This window comes from Littorina saxatilis, linkage group LG2, assembly GCF_037325665.1.
Source record: "Littorina saxatilis isolate snail1 linkage group LG2, US_GU_Lsax_2.0, whole genome shotgun sequence".
Lineage (NCBI taxonomy): Eukaryota > Metazoa > Mollusca > Gastropoda > Littorinimorpha > Littorinidae > Littorina > Littorina saxatilis.
The window spans coordinates 51,072,646-51,097,133 of NC_090246.1; the positions used below are offsets into that span (position 1 = coordinate 51,072,646).

The 24,488-nt window shown below is 41.1% G+C and overlaps 2 protein-coding genes across 6 annotated transcripts in view; one reads left to right on the forward strand and one right to left on the reverse strand.

Moving 5' to 3' along the window:
* The window catches only part of LOC138959189 (putative sodium-coupled neutral amino acid transporter 10), a 37,496-nt gene extending 21,469 nt beyond the window's left edge, over window positions 1–16,027 (forward strand). For 2 of the 5 annotated variants that reach the window (XM_070330583.1, XM_070330584.1), the window contains 3 exons: window positions 2,845–2,918; window positions 3,650–3,901; window positions 6,879–11,172. In XM_070330583.1, the coding sequence (XP_070186684.1) occupies window positions 2,845–2,918; window positions 3,650–3,901; window positions 6,879–8,594 (2,042 nt within the window). In that variant the 3' untranslated portion in view covers window positions 8,595–11,172. Of the gene's footprint in view, window positions 1–2,844; window positions 2,919–3,649; window positions 3,902–6,878; window positions 11,173–11,827 lie in introns of those variants that run through there. The other 3 variants (XM_070330588.1, XM_070330585.1, XM_070330586.1) reach the window with 3 other exon arrangements.
* A 3,236-nt stretch (window positions 16,028–19,263) lies between these two features.
* Window positions 19,264–24,303, reverse strand: LOC138959202 (putative ATP synthase subunit f, mitochondrial). Its single transcript, XM_070330603.1, has 4 exons — window positions 24,141–24,303; window positions 23,668–23,766; window positions 23,004–23,120; window positions 19,264–19,431 (listed from the first exon to the last, which is right to left on the reverse strand). The coding sequence occupies exons 1-4, from the start codon at window positions 24,217–24,219 to the stop codon at window positions 19,403–19,405; spliced, it is 324 nt and encodes a 107-aa protein (XP_070186704.1). The 5' UTR covers window positions 24,220–24,303; the 3' UTR covers window positions 19,264–19,402.
* Window positions 24,304–24,488: the final 185 nt, after the last annotated feature.

Consider the following 24,488-nt stretch of genomic DNA (forward strand, 5'->3'; position numbering starts at 1 on the left):
AGAGAGAGAGAGAGAGAGAGAGAGAGAGAGAGAGAGAGAGAGAGAGAGAGAGAGAGAGAGAGAGAGAGAGAGAGAGAGAGAGAGAGAGAGAGAGAGAGAGAGAGAGAGAGAGAGAGAGAGAGAGAGAGAGAGAGAGAGAGAGAGAGAGAGAGAGAGAGAGAGAGAGAGAGAGAGAGAGAGAGAGAGAGAGAGAGAGAGAGAGAGAGAGAGAGAGAGAGAGAGAGAGAGAGAGAGAGAGAGAGAGAGAGAGAGAGAGAGAGAGAGAGAGAGAGAGAGAGAGAGAGAGAGAGAGAGAGAGAGAGAGAGAGAGAGAGAGAGAGAGAGAGAGAGAGAGAGAGAGAGAGAGAGAGAGAGAGAGAGAGAGAGAGAGAGAGAGAGAGAGAGAGAGAGAGAGAGAGAGAGAGAGAGAGAGAGAGAGAGAGAGAGAGAGAGAGAGAGAGAGAGAGAGAGAGAGAGAGAGAGAGAGAGAGAGAGAGAGAGAGAGAGAGAGAGAGAGAGAGAGAGAGAGAGAGAGAGAGAGAGAGAGAGAGAGAGAGAGAGAGAGAGAGAGAGAGAGAGAGAGAGAGAGAGAGAGAGAGAGAGAGAGAGAGAGAGAGAGAGAGAGAGAGAGAGAGAGAGAGAGAGAGAGAGAGAGAGAGAGAGAGAGAGAGAGAGAGAGAGAGAGAGGACCTGGGAACCCATACGATTTCGCCGTATTCTGTACACATGATTGTCGAGAATACGATCAGTACGGTCAGTGGGAAAAAAATACGACGAGAAAAATTCCTAGACTACTTTTATTCACAAGCCCATCTTGAAGCCGATCCTGTATTTTGACACATGATTACAGTTTTTGTCAGTAAACATTGAAAAAAGGATTTGTTTTAAATGTACATGTATAGGTAAACTTAATTAACGATGTGGCGGACGCGTGTGAAGCATGTTTGAATCATGGATGTTCAAATGCTGTGTGGAGTACGCTCATTTTTCTGAAAATACACCAAGTTTGTTTGAGAATACTCTAACTGCATAACAGGGGTTCCCAGGTCAGAGAGAGAGTGAGTGAGAGAGAGGGAGAGAGAGAGAGAGAGAGAGAGAGAGAGAGAGAGAGAGAGAGAGAGAGAGAGAGAGAGAGAGAGAGAGAGAGAGAGAGAGAGAGAGAGAGAGAGAGAGAGAGAGAGAGAGAGAGAGAGAGAGAGAGAGAGAGAGAGAGAGAGAGAGAGAGAGAGAGAGAGAGAGAGAGAGAGAGAGAGAGAGAGAGAGAGAGAGAGAGAGAGAGAGAGAGAGAGAGAGAGAGAGAGAGAGAGAGAGAGAGAGAGAGAGAGAGAGAGAGAGAGAGAGAGAGAGAGAGAGAGAGAGAGAGAGAGAGAGAGAGAGAGTGTTTCAGTCTGTGAGGCAAGGATTTCATTTAGTCTGTCCTTTCAAAATTGTGAGATGATTCTGATATACAGTAGAACCCCCTGTTTACGACTTTGGAAAAGCCGTAAAAATTAGGTCGTAAAAAGGGGGGGTCTTAAAAGGGGGGTTTGAGTTTTTGGCCGGTCGGTCATGAATTTGGTTGCAGTGTATGTACTGTCATGTTTACACACAAACACACAGTTGCAGTTTACTGTCATATCAAAACACACACACACACACACACACACACCCAAACACATTACAGCAGAACAACTTGAACTCAAATTTCAAAGAAAATGTACTCATGGCGTAATGCTTGCTCCCCGCTGAGTGAAGCACATTTGACATTGTAGCGCAACCAGTAAAATCCGAATGTCCTAACTCGATAGAAAGCATAACGACTTTTCTCCCGAATCATCTTTCCGCTCATATGAATGATTCATCGCCTTGCATCGCTAAACTTGACCACGATCGTTGAGGTCTTCGTACAGGCTCCTCTCTTTGCGTACTTTCGCTTCGCTATCCTTCTCACCATCTAGATAACACCGAGTCATTATCCTTGACGACACACAGGATTTTCGTATTCCCGACTCCCAAGGAAGTCGCCGCGGATTGCCACTTCGCTCGATTAGCGATTATTTTATTAGCTCTCTACTCAAGAGTCGGCGCTTTTCTTTTTCTTTCGCGAATCTTCGTTTGTCAACAAGACAGTCGTCATGACAAGATAGCGTGCAGAAAAAACCCAGATGTATCAGGATCTCGTGCGCGCGAGATTTCGTTTTTATTTCTTCTCGCGATAGTTGGAGGAGCGAGAGCCGCCATGTTGTGTTTTCGTCTGCTCGAAATATGCGCAAAAGTTGTAAATTATCCCAAAAAGCTCGGTCGTAAGTCGCGTTTTGGGTCATTATCCTTGACGATACACAGGATTTGCGTCTTCCCGACTCATAAGGAAGTCGCCGCTGATTCTATCGTGCGCAAGATTTAGGTTTTTTTTCGTCTCGTGATAGTTCGAGGAGCAAGAGCCGCCATGTTTTCGTCTGCTCGACTACAAATGCGCGAAAGTCGTAATTCATCCCCAAAAGCTCGGTCGTAAGTCGCGTTTTGGGGTGAGTCGTTCACTGGGGGTTCATTATATAGTAGAATGCATCCGTGGTAGCAAAATCGGTCGTAAACAGGGGGGTCGCTAAGGGGGAGTTCTACTGTACGGGTTGGGGGGTATTTATGTGGCTGTGGAAGATTAAATAACAAAAGGAATTGCTCAGAGTACAACACCACACTGAATGAGAGTTATACAGACCCAATCTCCTGGCATCTCAAATAAAAAATGTTCTATGAAACAGGTGACTGGCATACTCAGGAAGTGTCTGTGTTGTTGAGTATGCCTCAGTGAATATTCTGTTGTTGTTGTATGCCTGTGGTCTGTGTGGGACACTCCTGTTTGATGTGTGCGATGTTGCTGCTTTACAGATGCCGACAGCAACGAGAGAGAGGAAAGACGTATTGAACCACCGAACCCAGATGCTCCCGCTCCCGATGAAAAGGTATTTTGAAACGAAAAAATGAAGTACTGTCTACAATAACCATTTGTGACCCTCCACCACAGAATGAGTCGCATGTCACCTCGCGCGGTTCTGCGCTAGGCATAATATAAGTCCGGGGGGTGTCTGGTGACAGTGTGAGGGTCACCTTAGTCACAGGCTTATAACTCGAACAGTTTTTGCTCTTTTCTAACACGGTTTTTACCACTGCATAGAGCATAAACAACTCTTTAAGAAAAATATGAAAATCATGCAAAGGTGACATGCGACTCATTCCGTGGTGGAGGGTCACATTTGAGTACAGTGGAACCTCCTCTCGAGTTGCGGTGAGATCAGGGAGTCTGCAATCTCAGAGCCGTTTGGCCTTGAGATCTCAGGCCAACCATATTTTCAGCTGAGACCAGTTGCCTGTCCTAGTTATAGACTCTGACCTTCTGGCCCTGGGTCAATGATTGAGTGCAAGCTATGAGACCAACGCCTTTGATGTCTGAGAGGAAAGTTTGTCCAGGTCATAGAAGCAGAAACATGCATATCACTAGAGAGGGACTTTCTTTGTATGGCAATATGGGTACATCTGTACTCTTCTTTGGGCATACAAAATGCGATGCCTGTCAATGGGGTGCAGGGGTAAATGTTGAGGAAAAAAAGTTGCGCCTAAAAGTCCTGAAAGTAAGGTATATTTTATTCTACTGTTTCAAGTGCACAGCATGAAAGGCGTTGCAATGTTTTCTCAGGTGGTTGGTTCACCCTTGAAGCGTGACAAGGAGAAAAGCGCCAAGAAAGAGGGAGACATCGATAAAGAAATCGGCAAGGGAGGTGATGCAGCTGCGAACAAAGGCAAAGAGAAGGAAGGTGAGGGGCAGGAGAAACGACAAGAGCAGTTGTTGGATGCCCTGGAGATTCAACGCAGGGAGCAAGAAAAGCTGCTGAATGAGCAGAAAGCTCTCCTCAAGGAGCTCAAAGACCACAAGGAGCAGCAGCATCAAGTAAAATACAGTCCTTCTATACTACCCCTCATGATTTTGGGTGGTGTCTATGTTGTAGGTTCCACTGTGTAGACATTACATCATGTAAAATCAATCTGTTTGATAAGGCAAAAAAAAAAAAAAATAGTCTGTTTACGGTAACCCGACCGACCCTAGTTTTTTCGCGCGACCCAAGACTTTTTTTTGGCATTTGGGAAAAAAAAAATTTAACAAAAAAAAAATCTTGTTTTTTTGGCAAAATAACGTAAAAATATGGTTTTTTGGAGGGAAAGAAAAAAAGAAGAAAAAAAATCCCGACCTACCGACCCTATTTTTTGGGCCTATGTTACCGTAAACAGACCTTTTTTTTTTTTTGGCCTAATATATGGTGGGAAATTGACTGCCTTTTCAGTCATATAACTAGTTTACTATAAACGGCCTCATCACAAAGATCTGCACTCAAACGCTTCTGCCTAGTTTTTTGTGAAGAGTGGTACATGATCGTATTTACTGCCACGGATCTGTTTGGGCTTTTACGAAGAATAAAAACATTCTGTCAGTCTTCAACTCATTGTCTCCCAGGTACGGATATATCCGTACCCACTCATATGGCTCTATCTGACCAGGTACGGATATATCCGCTCAGACGGTTAGCTTCAGTCGCTTTCTGTAACGTCGATCTAACGCCTGCATTCCAGCATGTTGATACACAGTTATTACATAGTTACTACAATTCTGAGTGACCTGCTACAGCACAGCTGGTCTCGGCTAAAAAAAAGGCTTGGTCAACATAAGTGGGGTAGAAAGTGTTAATACATAAGAAAAATTCAAAAGCATTCTGTGCAGAGTAGGATTTTTCTTGCTGAATTGAGTAAGTAGATTGACATGAATGTTACTTTCAAAACTAATTTAACAAAAAGTATTCCGACTTTGCACAGGAAGCAGCCAAACTGTTGATTTTTGGCATATGTGACAGTGCACACAAGAAAATCAGGTATAATGCCCCGTTTGAGGAAAAAAAAGTTGTTCAGGGTTTCTAAAAGCGCATTTCCTGTTGATTAAAATGCAAAAAAAAACAAAAACAATTATCTGAATTAAGTGTTTTTTTTTACAAAAACTTGAAACATGCTTCAAAGCATTTCGTGATTTGCGGAAATTGACGTCGAAAGATTATTAATGCATTATTTCTTATAACTCCTGAACAAAAATTTTCCCAGACATATATTTGGTGTCAAAGTATCCAGGTCTGTCCACAGATTACACTCAGACTACTAATTTCTGCTACAAAAATTATTTTCATAAATCAATGACAGCCATCAGGGGTGGAGGTTACGTTGCGACTTGTACCAACAGCGATTTTGTTGACTTCTCTCGTCCATTTCAACGTCCATGCTCCCCTGAATTTTTTAAATGGTACATTAAAATCTGCACAATCTGGTGCATTCTGAGACTAAAATTCAACCTGTTTGGATAAAGTAAAAAAAAGACATTCTCCTCACCCACCCACCCTCCCCCCCCCCTCAACACAACTTAAGCAAAACATGATACAAACAAAACAGACAGACAATGATATTTAGCTGTAAAGGCTGTGAATTAGATCTACAGTTAAACTAATCCTGCTGTGTTTTTTTTAACCCAGATCAAAACACATGGCATTCAGACTTTCACCTGCAACACGACATCAAACATTTCAGATTTCTATATGAAGACCAGCCCACAAGTCACAACAAAGAAGAAGAAGAAGAAGAAAGGCTTGCAAAAACTTTAGGCCAAAGGCTATCTATTCTTATTATTAAACCAAAACAACGTGTTACCTGCATCACTAAGGAGATCCACATCAGATTCGTTTTCCTGATCAGACGCACTTCCCCATCCATCATCAACTTCATTGTCGGAAGAATGTCCAAAGTACTCTGTTATGCCTTCATGACATCTTGAAATTGTGGGGACATCATTCCACCCTTGCCATTCAGCAACCTGACATTGTGCCAAGCTCTATGGTCCGCCATTCTGAATTTAGATCTCGACCGCGGCGTTGCATACAACCTCGCTACCACGAATTAGTTTAGGACACAAAACAGTCGCTTGACGCTCAAATCATTATGTGCGTGTAGGAAAAAGGTTCGGCCTACAAAAACAATTGATCATAATGTCAAACCCGCGTTGAAATAGACGAGAGAAGTCAACAAAATCGCTGTGGGTACAAGTCGCAACGTAACCTCCACGCCGCACGCTTCGAGAACAAACGGCTGAAATGCCTACGTCGCTAATGGAAAACCTTCAGCGAGAAGGTCTAAAAATAACCCGAGGCCCTTTCACAGCTGTGAGTTGGTGTCCTCCGCGGTTACTGAATGAAGAATGTGTAGTGCCTGTACCGGGCAAAAGAGTTTGACATTTTGAGGTGCTGTTGTGGCAACCCGAATGAAACAAATGCAAAAAAGACAACCTTTTTGTCTTTATTTCAGCATGATATTTCACACATATATTGTTTAGATGCTCAAGATTCGATTTTAGGAAAAATACGAAGAGTGATGACTTGTAGGGTCATCACTAGTTTTGGCGTGTATCTCGAAAGCGTCCCGCGTGACTAATACCCAACTTTCTTGTGCACTAACACATATGCTCAAGTAAAAGGATGCTATTATTCCAGTAAAACCTGAAGAGATCTGTGAAGGTGAACATGAGGGCTTATGCAAAAATGTAACTTCAAGCTGAAAACTGTGCTCTTTGCTCTTTTGATGACAACGATGATGCAATGGTGATCACAGTAATGGTGTGAGGGCTGGCACTTTGTTGTTGTAAATGTATTGCACAAGTAGACCTGAGCTCTGTTATGACCAGTTTTGGAAAGAATGTGTAGACATTAGTGCTCGAGTTAGAGCTGTAGAGAGCCAATATTGTAGTCTTGGAGATCTTGATGTCTGAGTTCCTTTTTATGCATCAATCACAGCTAGTTAAATTTGCCCTGGATACCAGCAATCATTTCTTTCTTGTGCAGCCTGAGGAGGCACAGCAGCAGGCTGCAGGTCAACAGGGTCAAGGACTTCAGCAAGGTCAAGGTCAAGCACAGGGTCAAAGGGAGTCAGGTCAGGTTCAGCAGCAGGGTGAAGCACAGAACGTGCAGCCAAACGCAGGGTTGCAGCAGGCGCAGTTACCGCAGGGAGTTGTGCAACAGGCTGCAGTAGGCCAGCAACAACAGGTAAATCAGCAGGGTGGGCAGGTGCAGGGTTTGGCTGCCAACAACCCTGCGCTCAATAATCCTATCCAGGGCCATAATCCTGCTTTGAATAATGAACCACAACAAGTAATTCCACAGAACGCTGCAGTGAATAATCAAGCGCCGCAAGTAAACCCTCAAAATGCTGCCGGTCAACAACAGGTCATTCCAAACGCAGCTGCAGTGAATCAGGTTAAGGGCCCAGCAGTGCCTCAACTAATGCCGCGGCAGAATAATCCAGTGCAACAACAAGCAGGACAGAATCCACCCTTGAACAATCCAGCGCAACAAGCAGCGCAAAATCTGCCGATGGAAAATGCAGCTCAGCAGCCGGTGCAGGATGCGTTCGCCAACCAAGCGAGACAGTTTGCCCCGAATCCAGCAGCCAACAACCAAGCCACGATTCCACAAGGTAACAAGCAGCAGGCACTAGGTGGGGTGGGTGCAAGACAAGGGCTAGCACCTCTGGGAGCACAGGCTGCAGTGATACAGGACGCAGCCGCCGCTGGTCAGCAGGGGAAGGTTGACCAGGGAGTAGCCGCAGCTGGACTGAAGCAGGGAGGAGAGGGTCACGGGGCAGGGGACGATCAGCTGGGAGACAAGGAACTGCTGAGGAAGAGGCGTGAAGCTGGTCAGGCACCAGGCCACTCTGTTGTAGAACACCCAGACATGGTGAAGGCGGTGCTACGCTACATGCAGGAGGAAAAAGGGAAGGATGCAGCAAACTCTCTGGCTAACACACAGGACACCGCTTCGGACAGTAAGGTCACTCCAGAGGAAAACAAAGCCAAGGAGAATGTGAAGACAGACAGCAAGCCAGACGTCAAAATGGACGGTAAAAGTGAGACTGAGACAGGCAGCAAGCCAGACGTTGTCAAAATGGACAGTAAAACTGAGGCTGAGACAGGCAGCAAGGCAGATGTTGTCAAAATAGACGGTAAAAGTGAGACTGAGACAGGCAGCAAGCCAGACGTTGTCAAAATGGACGGTAAAAGTGAGACTGAGACAGGCAGCAAGCCAGATGTTGTCAAAATGGACGGTAAAAGTGAGACTGAGACAGGCAGCAAGGCAGATGTTGTCAAAATGGACGGTAAAAGTGAGACTGAGACAGGCAGCAAGCCAGATGTTGTCAAAATGGACGGTAAAACTGAGGCTGAGACTGGCAGCAAGGCAGATGTTGTCAAAATGGAGGGTAAAACTGAAGCTGAGACAGGCAGCAAGCCAGACGTCAAAATGGACGGTAAAACTGAGGCTGAGACAGGCAGCAAGGCAGATGGCAAAAAAGGTCCTCCCGTGGAAGAAAAGGCCAGAGAAGGAGAGCCTATTGCTGGTAGTGCTCACAAGCAAGAGATGAGAAAACTCAAAGGTGTGTCTGAGGGGCAGGACGGACATTTGGGTGCTGGTTTTGACGGTGCTGAGGACTTGGGAGTAGAGGGTTTTCTTCACGCACCGAGACAGGGTGCTCTGATTAGATCTCTGAAGTCTAAAGATAGGTAAATTGAAGGGGGAAAATTGACTGAATGTAACACAAATTAGAAGAAAACTACATGTACTTACTAATTGTTTTAATTTTCAGGGATTGGGTTAGAGTACATTCGTGAGTCTTATTTGAGTTGATTTTAAATGTTTTGTTTTAGTTGCATGATGATATCATGCAAGTGGAAGGATTGACAGTGAAATTACTGCCATTTTATTTGACTTTTTAGGGGCTTGTGTGCACTTGGGAGAAGAAAAAACCCGCCTTTTTCACTGTGATGGAGTTAACATGTACGTTTACTCATTGAAGCCTGATCACTTGGGTCTGAAATAAGGAAATCCTTTTTGCAATTTTCTTTAACTTTATATATAAGCTGCTTGTGTGCATTGTACAGATTATTCCAGCTTGTTCAGAATATCAACATTGCCTGAAGCGCTGACCTAATGTAGCTGTGCCTTGTACTTTTAAGTTTAAACATTCCTGTTAAGGTTCATCATAAGCAACTATGGCAATTTGTGATACTCTGTATGTAAGTGTGTGTTTTTGTGATTGGTGCATGAATGTGTTTGTGTCTCTATGTCATTGTTCAATTCACCCCCCGCGGGTTAGGGGGAGTCCCATATTGGTTGGGACGAGAAAGAATTTACCCGATGCTACCCAGCATGTCGTAAGAGGCGACTAACGGTTCTGTTTCTCCTTTTACCCTTGTTAAATGTTTCTTGTATAGAATATAGTCAATGTTTGTAAAGATTTTAGTCAAGCAGTATGTAAGAAATGTTGGGTCCTTTGTACTGGAAACTTGCATTCTCCCAGTAAGGTCATATATTGTACTACGTTGCAAGCCCCTGGAGCAATTTTTTGATTAGTGCTTTTGTGAACAAGAAACAATTAACAAGTGGCTCTATCCCATCTCCCCCCTTTCCCCTATCCCATCTCCCCCCTTTCCCCGTCGCGATATAACCTTGAATGGTTGAAAACAACGTTAAACACCAAATAAAGAAAGATTGTTCAATTCACGAAAAGGACTAGTTTTGAGAATATTTGTTATTCTTGTCCAAACACACACCTCAAAAAAAGCTAATGCTATAATGTGAAACATTCATTTATTATATTACTTGTGTGTGTGTGTGTGTGTGTGTGTGTGTGTGTGTGTGTGTGTGTGTGTGTGTGTGTGTGTGTGTGTGTGTGAGGGAGAGAAGATTATTGTAAGTACTCTGTGGTCAGAACACATGTACTGCAATTTTCATTCAGACTCAGTGCCTGCAAGTTCTGAGAGAAAACTATGTATAATGTAACTGAATATTATCGTTTTCAAACTCCTGATCATTGTTATAGTTGTGTAGCTGTCTATTACAAGGTAATTTTTGTAAGGCTGAACATTCTATGTGCAGAGCGTCTTATAGAAAGTACAAAGTACAATATATACTGCAGTATAAACAGAGATGCTATAAAGATGTGTTGGGAATGAAATTTTGGTTGTGTAGACCTTGTACACACACCCTGACATGTGCATATCACAAAGATAGTGGAACCCCCCTTTTAAGACCCCTCCCCCCCCCCAGTTTAAGGCGCGCTCCCTTTTAAGACCCTGTTTTCTCAGATATTATATTCATAACATCTGTAACTTTACCCCCGATTTAAGACTCCGTCACTTTTAAGACCTTATGTTCTCAGATATTTGGAGGCCTTAAGATGGGGGTTCCACTGAATACAAAATAACTCTTTCAGTCCTGCAAACTGCGGGACGATACCTCCCCTTGTCCGTGCGTATCTTAGTGGTAAATATACCCTTCATTCCTGGGTTTTTGAAGACATTTATGCATGAAATAGGGCATGTTAATGTGACAAATGATCAAAATTAAGAGTGAAAGTGCTGAGCCAAAGTGTGACTAAAGTATACATCACCATAAAGATCATTGAATAAGGAATCCTCCTGTCAGGGATAAAAGGGGGGAGATTTTTGAAACAGTGTTGCTTTTTGCAGTAATGAAAGAGTTAAATTATCATGCATAGCCATAGATATAATATTTCCCACTAGGTGATGCATTTTAAGTGTTAAACGGGTCATTGTAGGTCAACCTTGATGTCCTATGTGGCCTTTTAATGTTATTATTATGCTGTGTTTCTGAAAGTGAGGAAGTCGGGACAAAAGCATGCAAGTATAAATACATGGTTGTGCATGCGGCAACAGGTGCAGGTAGCATGTACGAACTTTGTGGAATGTATTTGTTTTGCTTATTTTCTGTTTCTGTGCTATATGCTGCCAGCATTTTTGACTCACATGCGAAGCAAAAGTGAGTCTATGTACTCACCCGAGTCGTCCGTCCGTCCGGACGTCCGTCCGTCCGGAAAACTTTAACGTTGGATATTTCTTGGACACTATTCAGTCTATCAGTACCAAATTTGGCAAGATGGTGTATGATGACAAGGCCCCAAAAAACATACATAGCATCTTGACCTTGCTTCAAGGTCAAGGTCGCAGGGGCCATAAATGTTGCCTAAAAAACAGCTATTTTTCCCATTTTTCCCATTTTCTCTGAAGTTTTTGAGATTCAATACCTCACCCATATATGATATATAGGGCAAAGTAAGCCCCATCTTTTGATACCAGTTTGGTTTACCTTGCTTCAAGGTCAAGGTCACAGGGGCTCTTCAAAGTTGGATTGTATACATATTTTGAAGTGACCTTGACCCTGAACTATGGAAGATAACTGTTTCAAACTTAAAAACTATGTGGGGCACATGTTATGCTTTCATCATGAGACACATTAGGTCACATATGATCAAGGTCAAGGTCACTTTGACCCTTATGAAATGTGACCAAAATAAGGTAGTGAACCACTAAAAGTGACCATATCTCATGGTAGAAAGAGCCAATAAACACCATTGTACTTCCTATGTCTTGAATTAACAGCTTTGTGTTGCATGACCTTGGATGACCTTGACCTTGGGTCAAGGTCACATGTATTTTGGTAGGAAAAATGTGTAAAGCAGTTCTTAGTGTATGATGTCATTGCTAGGTTTAGTTATTTGACCTTGACCCTGAAGGTCAAGGTCATGTAAAGGTCAAGGTCAAGCATGTGAGTCGTATGGGCTTTGCCCTTCTTGTTTCTTGGATATTTTGATGTTCCTGAACGGTAGTAAATGTGTTCATGGTTATTCTCACTCTCCTGGATTTTTTTTTTATGGGATTTTACATTCTTTTTAATAATGCAGAATTCTCGTTTATACATTTGCTTTTTTTCTTCCATAGAATTAAACTATGGACGACATACTGGTAAGAGTGAATTCACCATTATACCAGTGTTCTCAGTTGTTGTTTGGGGCAGGGTTTGTTTTGGTTTTATTGGAGTTATTATTGGTCATGATTGTATAATTCTTTTTACAAATTTTCCCAAGTTGCAGTTAAAGGCACAGTCCTTCCCAAGAAAAAAGTTCACTCCACTTGGTCACATATCAAAAGAGAACAGCTCGAGTGCTCTCTGTGCAGTGGGAATTGTTTGATTAATTAATTTCTTTAAAAAAAAAACAAGCACCAGGTGCTTTTTTAAAAATTAAGTACATGTAATGAACTTATTGGAACTAATCACCACAGCAAGCAATCAGGGTGTTGATTTTTGTTGTGTGTCCAAGTGGGGGGTCGGTCTTATCTCATGTCTAGCCAGATCTGTGTTGGTGAGCCGAACTTAATTCACAAGGAGTGTGTGTGCCTTTAATAAAACGACTGGGTGTAGATATAAGAAGCCACTTGCTGAAGGTTGTGCTCATCATTCAGGGATAGGTATGTGCTTCCAAGTTGAAGTAAAGCAAGTATTTTGTACATTGCATGCAGGTGTTATCTCTGCCAGAGCTGTGGACAAAAAGTATGTGATTGGGGGGGGGGGGGGGGGGGGGGATTGAAAACTAAGAAATAAATCTGAACACATGTACAAACAAACCATTTTTGCAGAAAGATGAAAGTCCCAAGAAGCTTGTGGATCACATTTGTTTCTTCTGTTGTTTTATGTGTTCTTCATTTGGTAGTTAGGTTGTGTCTGGTATTTTGTTTTTTTGTTTTTTACAAAATGAAAGAAAAAATATACTTTTTGCTTTGTCCGTTAAGCCACTGTGATTTTGTTCCAGCAAAAAAAATTACAAACGTCTGTTGTCCCGAGTTCCTGGAACTTAAATCATGTAGACATGCGTATATAGGGCTGGTCCCTTCTTAATATTACTAGGGATTCAGAGTCTCAGGTTTGCACAGAAACATTCCAGAAATTAAAGCAGAATTGAAGATATCCATCAACACAGCAAGAATCAACCCATAATTATTACACATTCTTAGACTCTTGCAGAACGGTGAAGAATTGAGTAGGTTTTCAAGTAACATTTGGTCTGATCAGCTTATTCACCTATTATGATGGGCGAAAATCCTATTCCAACTGACTGGTGATGAAACACAAGTTATTGTCAGCAGTAGTAAGGTTGAAATTTGGTTGTACAGTGTAACAAGGTGTCCTTTTACGACTGGTACAATTTAGTCAAATTAATAGGGACGGACAAGAGAAGGCGTCCCTAGCGGGAGGTGCCCTCTCACTGGAGAGGGGTCTCACAGTACACAAAGTTTGGAGAACATTATTACATGTATGCAGAAATGAAAAAGTGAATTTTAAAATGATTATTGTAACTTTATTAGGCATGGTTTTCTGAAGTAGGCAGGACTTCCAGCCCTAGTTTAGTTTGATGTTAACTGAATTATGATGCTTTGTGCGATTATATTTCGTCAAAAGTACAAATAAGTAATATACAAAAGGAAGGGACATGTTATGAAAAAGGCATAGGAATAAGACTGAATTTAGGTCCTCAGGTAGTATTACGTTTCTGATCAGCTTTCTGAAGAAGGATCCACACCTTAGCATTCAGTTTCAGTCTTTTTGAATGATGTAAATATTGCATTAGGCATTTAGTACATTTGTAACTCATGGAGCTTTTTTTGCTTGTTAACTTGTAATTTTAATCTTTCTTGCATGTTTTTAACAGGCATGGGAATTGAAAATTGTAAAATAGGCGGAAAATTTATAACTGAAGACGCGAAGCGTCAAGTCGACGGCGCGAAGCGCCTAGCCTTACTAGGGGGGTCCGGGGGCATGCCCCCCCGGAAATTTTTTTTCTCCAAAGAACCCAGATGGTGCAATCTGGTGTCATCTGAGCTCCAAGTTTGCCATTAAATTCTGTTTTTAGAATCAGAGTTTTTAGTACAAAAATGTACCAATTTTTGCTTACATGTATTATATATGGTTTAAATTTGTAAAAAAAATTATCTGTTGAGACAAACAGGAAAATGTAACTTGTAACACAATCTGTGCAATCTGGTTTACTTTCAAACATAAAAGTTCAATAACTGAGGCGGGCGGTAGCAGTGCGGGAACAAAGTATGGAAAGTTTTCGCGGGCTTTTGCGCAAAGGCCAAAGTAACCCGTGCTTTTTTTGTGTGCCTCCCCCCTTTATTTTTTCGGCGGACACTTTTGCATTTTCCGCGGAACAAAAAAAAAATTCAGCGGAAATCCGCCATTCGGCGGACAATTCCCATGCCTGTTTTAATCTTTTTTTGTTTGTTTTGATTGTATGTTACCCAGTGAACTTTCCACTTAGTATTGTTGAATCTTGTTTTATTTGTTTCTGCTTCACACATCTGAGAACATTAAATAATGTTTCCGTGTCTACTGCATTTATTTCATAGTTATGCCCCAGCCCCAAGATGTACAAATTGACTACTGTTTTAGTATGACTTATGCAGGGTATTAATTGTGATATCTGCAGATGTTGAATCAAAAAATATAACAATTCACACCCACTGTTGACTATAGACCTTTGTATGTTAAATGCTTTTCACCCAACTCATGTACGACTAAAATGATCTCTATGAGAAATGTCTGTTTGATACATGTTTGGAACTAATTGCGATGTGGGTAACTGACACAGCAAAATTAAGTGGAACTGTGTGTATGCTACACATTATGTGTGTCATAAACCATTGCATACAACCACTTAATCAACTCCACCCCTTCCTCAAACATTTAAAAAAAAAAAAAAATATTGGTGATTCAGCCAAACAACCGTGATCTCAAACAAGAAGAGCAAACGCTCGATCGAGTCACTTTCGCAGTTCTGAATATTATATGAGGCATCAGATGGACAGGAAGAAATTGCTATTCACAACACAATGAGTCACGTTCACATAAAATTTGAGCCCGGTCACTTTTATAGTTTCCGAGAAAAGCCCAACGTTAAGTTGTGTGTTGCCGAACAGAAAAGGCTAGTTATCTCCCTTGTTTTTCTGATAACGTTCGTAAAAGGCTACAGATGTAAATACTTTGATGTAAAGAATAATCCTACAAAGTTTCAATCACATCCGATGAACTTTGTCAAAGATATAAAATGTCTAATTTTTCCTTTGACGCTGACCTGTGACCTTGAAAAAGGTCAAAGGTCAACAAAACCATCGTTAAAGTGTAGAGGTCATTGGAGGTCACGACTAAACAAAATATGAGCCCGATCGCTTTGATAGTTTCCGAGAAAAGTCCAACGTTAAGGTGGTGTCTACGGCCGGCCGGACAGACTAACACTGACCGATTACATAGTCACTTTTTCTCAAGTGACTCAAAAAGTGTTGGCATTTTGTAGACTGCAGAGGCTAAACATTATCACTGTAACCTGACTTAATTTGTTTCATAATTAAGTGATTGTATGCACTGATGTATTACTGCCTAAAACTTCTAAAAATCTGCAGTAACTGATTTGGTCATTTTGGCAAATTTGCCAAGAGAAATACAAAACCAACAACAAACCTGGGATTAGACTCAGATTATATTAGGTTCAGGGTACCCATATTGAATCGAACTAAATAGCTGTGAATCAGCAGCCCACAGGAGCCATTTCATTCAAGTAGTATTCAGTTGTAAGTAAGACTTACATTTTCATTCAACTGTGCTGCGTCAGATACGTAAACCGTCAGAGGAATTGCTCAGCTGAACAAGTGTTTCAGCAAACACTCGCCATCTGAGATTTTTTTTATTTGTGTTTGTGAATTTCTTGCTGGATTCTTACAAGTACATGTATCATTTCCATTGATGACTCTCTGCTAAGCAGGATGTGTGTATGAAAGAAAATGTATAAAGGATCTTGTTTTTGGTCTCGCCCCAACGAGAACCATTTTTTTCTGTCTGTACATTCTTCGACCACTACCACTCAATGTAAAACAAGTTATCAAACGCAAGGTCTGGTTTAAAGAAAAAATAAAGAAAAACAACCGATTGGTGTATCATGCTCCATACAGACGGATGCTGTTGGCATGTATAGCTCAGTGCCATTTACCTGTAGTATTGTCCCGTTTTATGTTGATAAAAAAGAGAGCTTTCTTTCATGACATCATTTATCATGCTCGTTCACTAAAATAAAGAAAATGAACAAGAAACAGTGCTGTAATGTCTGCTTTATGTACTTTTTTTCTGTACTGTTCTTCTTGATAATGCTGCACACTTGATCACATCTTGCAGGCATAGGCAACAGAACAAACGAATCAAGTTATATTTCATATTCATATTGCCCTCGTCTCTGATAAAGATACTTATGTACCAAAGACCTACACAGAAAACTGGTAATTTTAGGGTCTTGTCAAAGGTAATAAATATCCAAATTAATGTTTCCTTTTGCATAGAAATGCAGAAAAACTATCAAGTGAAAATAATGAAGATTTGATTTTATTGAACTAAAAAATGTAAATGTTACTGACTAAAGACATTATTTTAAACCTGATCAGTGTTTCGAGTTCATGCCAGTTAGCAGGCGGGGATGTTTACCCAGAACTTTGTGATTATACTTTGTAGTAATCATCTACTAGCTGTACCCTTTTTTTACATTTAGTCAAGTTTTGACTAAATGTTTTAACGTAGAGGGGGGAATCAAGACGAGGGTCGTGGTGTATGTGTGTCTGTGTGTCTGTCTGTGTGTGTGTGTAGAGCGATTCAGACTAAACTACTGGACCGATCTTTATGAAATTTGACATGAGAGTTCCTGGGTATGATATCCTCAGACATTTTTTTGATAAATGTCTTTGATGACGTCATATCCCGGCTTTTCGTGAAAGTTGAGGCGGCACTGTCACGCTCTCATTTTTCAACCAAATTGGTTGAAATTTTGGTCAAGTAATCTCCGACGAAGCCCGGACTTCGGTACTGCATTTCAGCTTGGTGGCATAAAAATTAATTAATGACTTTGGTCATTAAAAATCTGAAAATTGTAAAAAAAAAAAATTTTTTTATAAAACGATCCAAATTTACGTTCATCTTATTCTCCATCATTTTCTGATTCCAAAAACATATAAATATGTTATATTTGGATTAAAAACAAGCTCTGAAAATTAAAAATATAAAAATTATTATCAAAATTAAATTTTCGAAATCAATTTAAAAACACTTTCATCTTATTCCTTGTCGGTTCCTGATTCCAAAAACATATAGATATGATATGTTTGGATTAAAAACACGCTCAGAAAGTTAAAACGAAGAGAGGTACAGAAAAGCGTGCTATCCTTCTCAGCGCAACTACTACCCCGCTCTTCTTGTCAATTTCACTGCCTTTGCCATGAGTGGTGGACTGACGATGCTACGAGTATACGGTCTTGCTGCGTTGCATTGCGTTCAGTTTCATTCTGTGAGTTTGACAGCTACTTGACTAAATGTTGTATTTTTGCCTTACGCGACTTGTTTTTTATTGTAAACCCTTCACGAATGATCATTTCCTTCTCTTATTACACAAAAATATGCTTATAGCATGTTTTATTACACAACATACGCGCACGCACACACAAACACTTGCACATACAAACACATTCTGACAAAAACGCCTGCACACACGCTCATGTTTTGGCATTCCAGATAATGGGAGAGACAAGACAGACATACACAAAGAAAAAGCAGCAGACAAACCACCATGCATATACTATTTCTCCCATGCTTGTTCATAGATATAAACATACGCATTGACATGCACGCACGCCCGCACACAAAAACAACCCCCCGTGGGTTAGGGGGAGTCTCATATTGGTTGGGACGAGAAAGAATATACCTGATGCTCCCCAGCATGTCGTAAGAGGCGACTAACCGATTCCGTTTCTCCTTTTACCCTTGTTAAGTGTTTCTTGCATAGAATAGTCCATTTTTGTAAAGATTTTAGTCAAGCAGTATGTAAGAAATGTTAAGTCTTTTGTACTGGAAACTTGCATTCTCCCAGTAAGGTAATATATTGTACTACGTTGCAAGCCTCTGGAGCAAATTTTTGATTAGTGCTTTTGTGAACAAGAAACAATTGACAAGTGGCTCTATCCCATCTCCCCCCTTTCCCCGTCGCGATATAACCTTCGTGGTTGAAAACGACGTTAAACACCAAATAAAGAAAGAAAGAAACACACACTGTCAAAGGCACGCACAAACAGGTACAGAGAAGGACAACTTCATGGCTAGCCTGGAGTGACCTGGGACTTGTCCAGCTGAAGCTCAATACTGGACAATGATGCCACAAACATGACGCAGAAACGTAATAAATTGACGACATAGTAAGGAGACGTGAGCCAAGTTTGGCCTGCCCTCGCAGGGTCCTCAATGGCTCATAGGATATATATACAAGTTTTAACGACTCCTTTCAAGTTTGGTTTTCAAAAAAGTACCCTATGACACGACTCGAATGACAATAAACATACCGTACTTTCCGGGTCATAAGGCGCGACTTTTTTCCTCGAGTTTGCCCCCTGCGTCTTGTATAACGAAGCGCCTAATTCGTGTATGAAATACGAAAAAAATCAAAGAGACCGCCTGAGTACCAGTCAAACAACTTGTGATAATGCATGTTTCAGCTACTAGGTACTACCCTGGCCAAGTTTCCTCTCAAGACATCAAAGAGACCGCCCCATAGGTTAAACTCGGTCACTGACCCCGGTGCAGGAAGTGTTTCCTCTCTCAGATCTACGACAGGGGAACCACCTCTCATAGAAAAAAACTGGGTCATTGACCCCTGGGAAGAAGGTCAGTGTCTAAACAAGGCAACCCAGCTATCACAATGGACCTGCCTTTGATCTCGCCGCACACACAGAGCACACATATTTCCACTCTGTATTCTTCCTTTGATGTGCGGCTTATTTTCATTCTTCGACCGTTTGTTACCGGTATACTTTTTTAATTTTGGTGCGCCCTATCGGCCCCCTGCGCCCAATGGGTGACTGGAACACAATTTTTTTTTAAAAGAGGGGGGTGCGTCTTATGCGCTGTAGCGCCTTGTAACCCGGAAAGTACGGTACTCTGAAATACCCGATATATTTTTTTAATATTTATAATATTTTGTATATTATTTTTGTAATATTGTTTGTCTGTCCACTTAAAAGACCGTTGGGTCAAAATATCTGTGAATGTATTGTTTTGTCAATAACAAACGTTCCAACAACCTACCTTACCTGTCTCAGTCGATGCAGCCATGTCATCATCATACCAACACATAGACACACACAAAAACCAGCTTTATATATTAGATTAAATATGATGACAGTGAGACTAAATAATGTGTGTGTGTGTTCAGGCCCTATACAAATCATTAACAGAAAAGACACACCAGTAGCCAAACATACCAATCTTACAATCAAACACACAAATGAAACCACCATACGGAGAAAACCCAGTCTTTAATTACATTCACTAGTCAGTTGTAACTTGTAGGATCTGACACACTATGACAGAAAGGAGCGAAAGGTATGCCGCAAGCAAGAACAAATGACGTCCGTCTGTGTTGCTGGCACTCTTGCTTAGTGGTACTTGGCATGACGATGGTTAGCTGAAAAGAGAAAAACAAACAACGTCAGCTATTGAATAAAGTCATGTAAAGCTGTAAAATGATATGAGTTTGTGAATCTCCCTGCAAGAGGCAAAACATTACAGAACAAGACATGTTTCTTGGCAGAAAGATGCAGTGTTGTTCCCAGGCCTCGTTCTTCAGTCATTTACGCAGACTTTTTTAATCTGAGATATTGTTCGGACCCAAGGCCGGCCAAATGTCGATAGTTTTGTACGCAGGATTTCTTCATAGGCCTAAAAAAAAATAGGTGTGGTTACTGTAACCCGACCTACCCTATTTTTAGGGGCCGACCCTATAACTTTTTATTACATTTGCAGACCTGTTTACCCCTAAAACATTGCATGTGTATTTTCTGGGAGCAAAATGAGGCAAATGTGTAGTTTTGTAATTGAATGTGTAGAATTTCTCGTCGACCTATCACAACAACAAGAACAATGATCGCTACTTTTTACCACATGTATTGATTGACTGACGGAAAAATGGGAATTGCAGACAGTGCAATGAGCATGATGTTTTCCTTTTCGCGAAGACAAGGCATGGGTAATCCTGATGATATTTTGGCAGAAAGACTTGGTTCGGCATTTGCTTGGAGAAGCCTATTCGGCATTAACAAGCTACAACGCAACGCCCGTGGGCGCTTTACGCGCTGCACGCAGCAAACGACTGCTGGCCGAAATCATGGATTGGAAAATGGATCGGTCAAGGGAGATGAAGAAAATTACGGATTGTGATATGCGTAGCTGAAACAATACCGTTTGCGTGCAGGGACGGGGCGGTGTGAGAGCACAACGGGACAAAGAACAGGTGTAAAGACGAAAAAGAAAAAAAAGAAAAAAAAAAAAAAAAAAAAAATTTTTTTTTTTTTTTTTAAATACCGTTTGCGTAGAAAACGACAGACTTGCGTAGTTGCGTAGTATATTATTCAAATTCGTAGTTTACTACGCTCAATGTGTAGTGTAAACAGGTCTGCATTTGTAAACAAAAAAAATAAAATAAAAAATAAAAAATAAAAATAAAAAATAAAAATCCGTGCATAAAACACAATGGAAGCGAAAGCGCTCGAGTCGCACACTTATTTCCCTGTCAAGTAGGTTTAATTTGTACACATTAGAAAAAAAAAGTTAAAAAAAAAAGTGATTGCCTACCTTCCTACCCTATTTTTTTGGCTATGTTACCTTAACCACACCTATTTGTTTTTGTTTTTTGGCCTTAGTAATTTTACACATTTTTTTCTGGCCAGGACATTTTGGTTATATATATATTTATGTATTTTGAATCCAGGTCCAAATGACCTATCGTCCTCTGTGTCTGGGAACATCACTGAAGATGTAATTAATATACTAGAAAACAAGTCAATGGGACATCAAATAAGTCTGTTAACACTTTCGCGACGGGAGGTGACTATATTAGTAATAGCGCTGCAACGCCCACGGACGGGAAGTGACTATTTTAGTATTAGACATACAAGGTACACGACTCGTGATTGCTTCCCGGTTTTTGAAGCTTGCAGTAAATTGAGTTGTTTCCCTTGATACACGTGGTTTTCTCTTCTGGCTTGATCAAATTAGTGCAGATTTGCGTGGTGTTTTCGAACAAAAAAAAATGAATTGAAGGCGAGCCTTGTCACGGGAGGAGATTCTCCGGATGTTGGATCTTGAGGATCCTGTAGATCATGATACATCGTGTCGTTTTAGCCTCAAGAAAGCGATAATAGCAGTGATATTGAGGAAGAAACAGTTCCGTTGTTGCTAGTACGAGTCGGCAACTACACGTGGTAGGGGGTGATACTGCTAGACGAACATGTATCTCGGAATCGTGCAGGAGCTATGGGGGCGTGGCAGCACTGATAACAATGGATGGCTGGAGCCTTCAAATCCTTTTGGAATTGTTCATAGGTGTACAGTTGGTACTTTGTTGTGAAAATGTGACTTATATTCAATATGGATTACCTAGACATCATTTGGTGAGTGTTACAGTTTTGCTTCATTTGAGTCAGGATGCTGTGAGTGAATGCGTGATTTGCTTGCTTTTTTCTTTGTACTGTCTCCTTATTTCTGTGTACAATGTTAATATTTCAGCTAATTCATAGGTTTTACACCTTGTTTGGTTATAACATTATTTATAATACTTTCTGTTAAAAAATAACTTTTAAACAAGAAGGGCAAAGCCCATACGACTCACATGCTTTACACATTTTTCCTACCAAAATACATGTGACCTTGACCCAAGGTCAAGGTCATCCAAGGTCATGCAACACAAAGCTGTTAATTCAAGACATAGGAAGTACAATGGTGCTTATTGGCTCTTTCTACCATGAGATATGGTCACTTTTAGTGGTTCACTACCTTATTTTGGTCACATTTCATAAGGGTCAAAGTGACCTTGACCTTGATCATATGTGACCAAATGTGTCTCATGATGAAAGCATAACATGTGCCCCACATAATTTTTAAGTTTGAAACAGTTATCTTCCATAGTTCAGGGTCAAGGTCACTTCAAAATATGTATACAATCCAACTTTGAAGAGCTCCTGTGACCTTGACCTTGAAGCAAGGTAAACCAAACTGGTATCAAAAGATGGGGCTTACTTTGCCCTATATATCATATATAGGTGAGGTATTGAATCTCAAAAACTTCAGAGAAAATGGGAAAAATATGAAAAATAGCTGTTTTTTAGGCAACATTTATGGCCCCTGCGACCTTGACCTTGAAGCAAGGTCAAGATGCTATGTATGTTTTTTGGGGCCTTGTCATCATACACCATCTTGCCAAATTTGGTACTGATAGACTGAATAGTGTCCAAGAAATATCCAACGTTAAAGTTTTCCGGACGGACGTCCGGACGGACGGACGGACGGACGTCCGGCCGGACGGACGGACGGACGACTCGGGTGAGTACATAGACTCACTTTTGCTTCGCATGTGAGTCAAAAAAGCAGTGGAAAATAAAACACACACAAAAAAACGTTAAAAAACACAAATTATCCCCCTTTCACCCCCCTTTGCTAAAACAAATCGCGTGACAAACTTATAAATAGCACGACTGAACTGGGCATCCATTTTTGAATTAGTACACAAAATTTGGTGGTGATTGGACTTAATTCAAGCTTGCTAGACAGATTTCTTTACAGTTACTGATTTTTGGGAAGTTTCTTGGTGGCAAGCTTGGGCAGGCAGGACGTTAACGCCGTGGCAGTGCTAGTCACAATAGTGTTAAGGTGAATCGCCGGTACAAAGGCTCATAGGTGTCCACCAGCTAAATAAATGTATAAGCTGTGCATGAGCGCTACCTCATACACTGTACCAGCCCTTTTACGCTTCTATTTGGTATATGATGTAACCTTCGACAAGCTTCACTGAGTAAGTTGCACATGACCTGTCAGTGTCACGACAAGAATAATTTGATCAAGATAATACTTTTAACAGACAAAGGGATTACAGAAGGTGTCCTTTATTGGGAGTTTTGCTTCCATCAGAGGGGCCTCACATCACAGGTACTGTTGTATTCCCAATACAATCCTACCAGACTTACAAAGAAAACATCCACTTACTGTGAGTACGGTACTGCAGGAAGTAGTAAGCCAGACCCATGGTTCCTGCGAACTGGATGAGAGGGGCAATGCTTGTCCTCTTGGACAGCATGTACTTGGTAGCCCAGCGCCAGTACGCTGTGAGGTAAACAAAACACTGGAGTCAACAAATCAGGAACAATAGTTGGCTACCCTGGATTTTCTAAAAGTTACCCTGACTCGGTCTTTGTCACTTGCAGTTGCAAGATGAACTCTCCCTATGAAGACAAGCTAATCAAAGCACACATTTGCTGTTTAAATTTTGTTCTTGCGGCCTGTGCCAGCAGTAGAGCTTTACCTATACCACCAAAAGCGAGCTATAACAAGACATTACTGGGGGAAAAAACACACAATATTAACAGCAAAAAAGAAAAAGAAATGGCTGTGCCTGTGTTACTGCCAATTTTTGGGATTCTAGATTGTTGTGCATGTCTCAACTTGATATTCAAACCAGGGGAAAATGTAAACACATACCACATGCAATTGCAAAGCTGGTTGTGGTACAAAAGCAGCCACTTTACATTCATTAATTACCATAAAAAGTCATAATTGTGTGCATAGGTTATGGTGCCATAATCAAATGAAACAATAAGACACCCCCCCCCCCCCCTGAATAACACAGAAAGTTAAGGGAGAATATCAATACCTCTCATGGTGCAGGATACCATGGACTGTGGTGTATAGCTACGGCGACTGAGCCATGACCCCATCTCACCCAGCTTCACCTGGCCCAGGGGCAGGTCAGCTGCAAAAACAAGACATGTAGATCTATACCTTAATAAAATACACAATATTCTTGTACTTCATCAAGACTTGTAGTTGTACTTGTAGAAGTATATGTATCACCATATCAGCAAAACTAAAATTTAGCGGTTACAAACTCAATCTCATTAGTGAAATAAAATGAAGTCACCGTTTGGTGATACGTATAGACACAAAATAAAAATGCACTGGAGTGAAGCTATAAAACGCTGATCCAAAGTCAAACTGTGAAAACCAATGCAAACCAACTCAAGGTCATGAGAGTGTCGCCGGCATGTGAATGAAATCGTGATTTACGCATCTCTGCAAAAGAATAGCATTTCTTATTATCTGATATTTCATTCTTCTCGTGTTTACCTTTTCCATAATAGCGTCCGGGGTGATAGGGTCCATGAATTCTTGGGTTGAACTCCGGGGGATACTCTCCGAGACCCATCTTCAAGTAAAGTTCGGCTACCGGAAGTAGCGGAGCAGAGGGCAAAACGTCACTTCCTACAATGCGGTCTGACTAATTACTGACCGATCCCGCTCGACGTCAAACCAAAGCATATATAATTATACACGTTTTATTTTTGACTTTATAGTAAGTGTATGATATTTTCTTGCGGTGTACCAAATCTTAAGTGAACGAAATCAAAAATGAGGGAGTAATGATGCATTTTCAAAGACTGAGCTAAAGAGCGACAGTGAAAGCTAGGGGGAGAG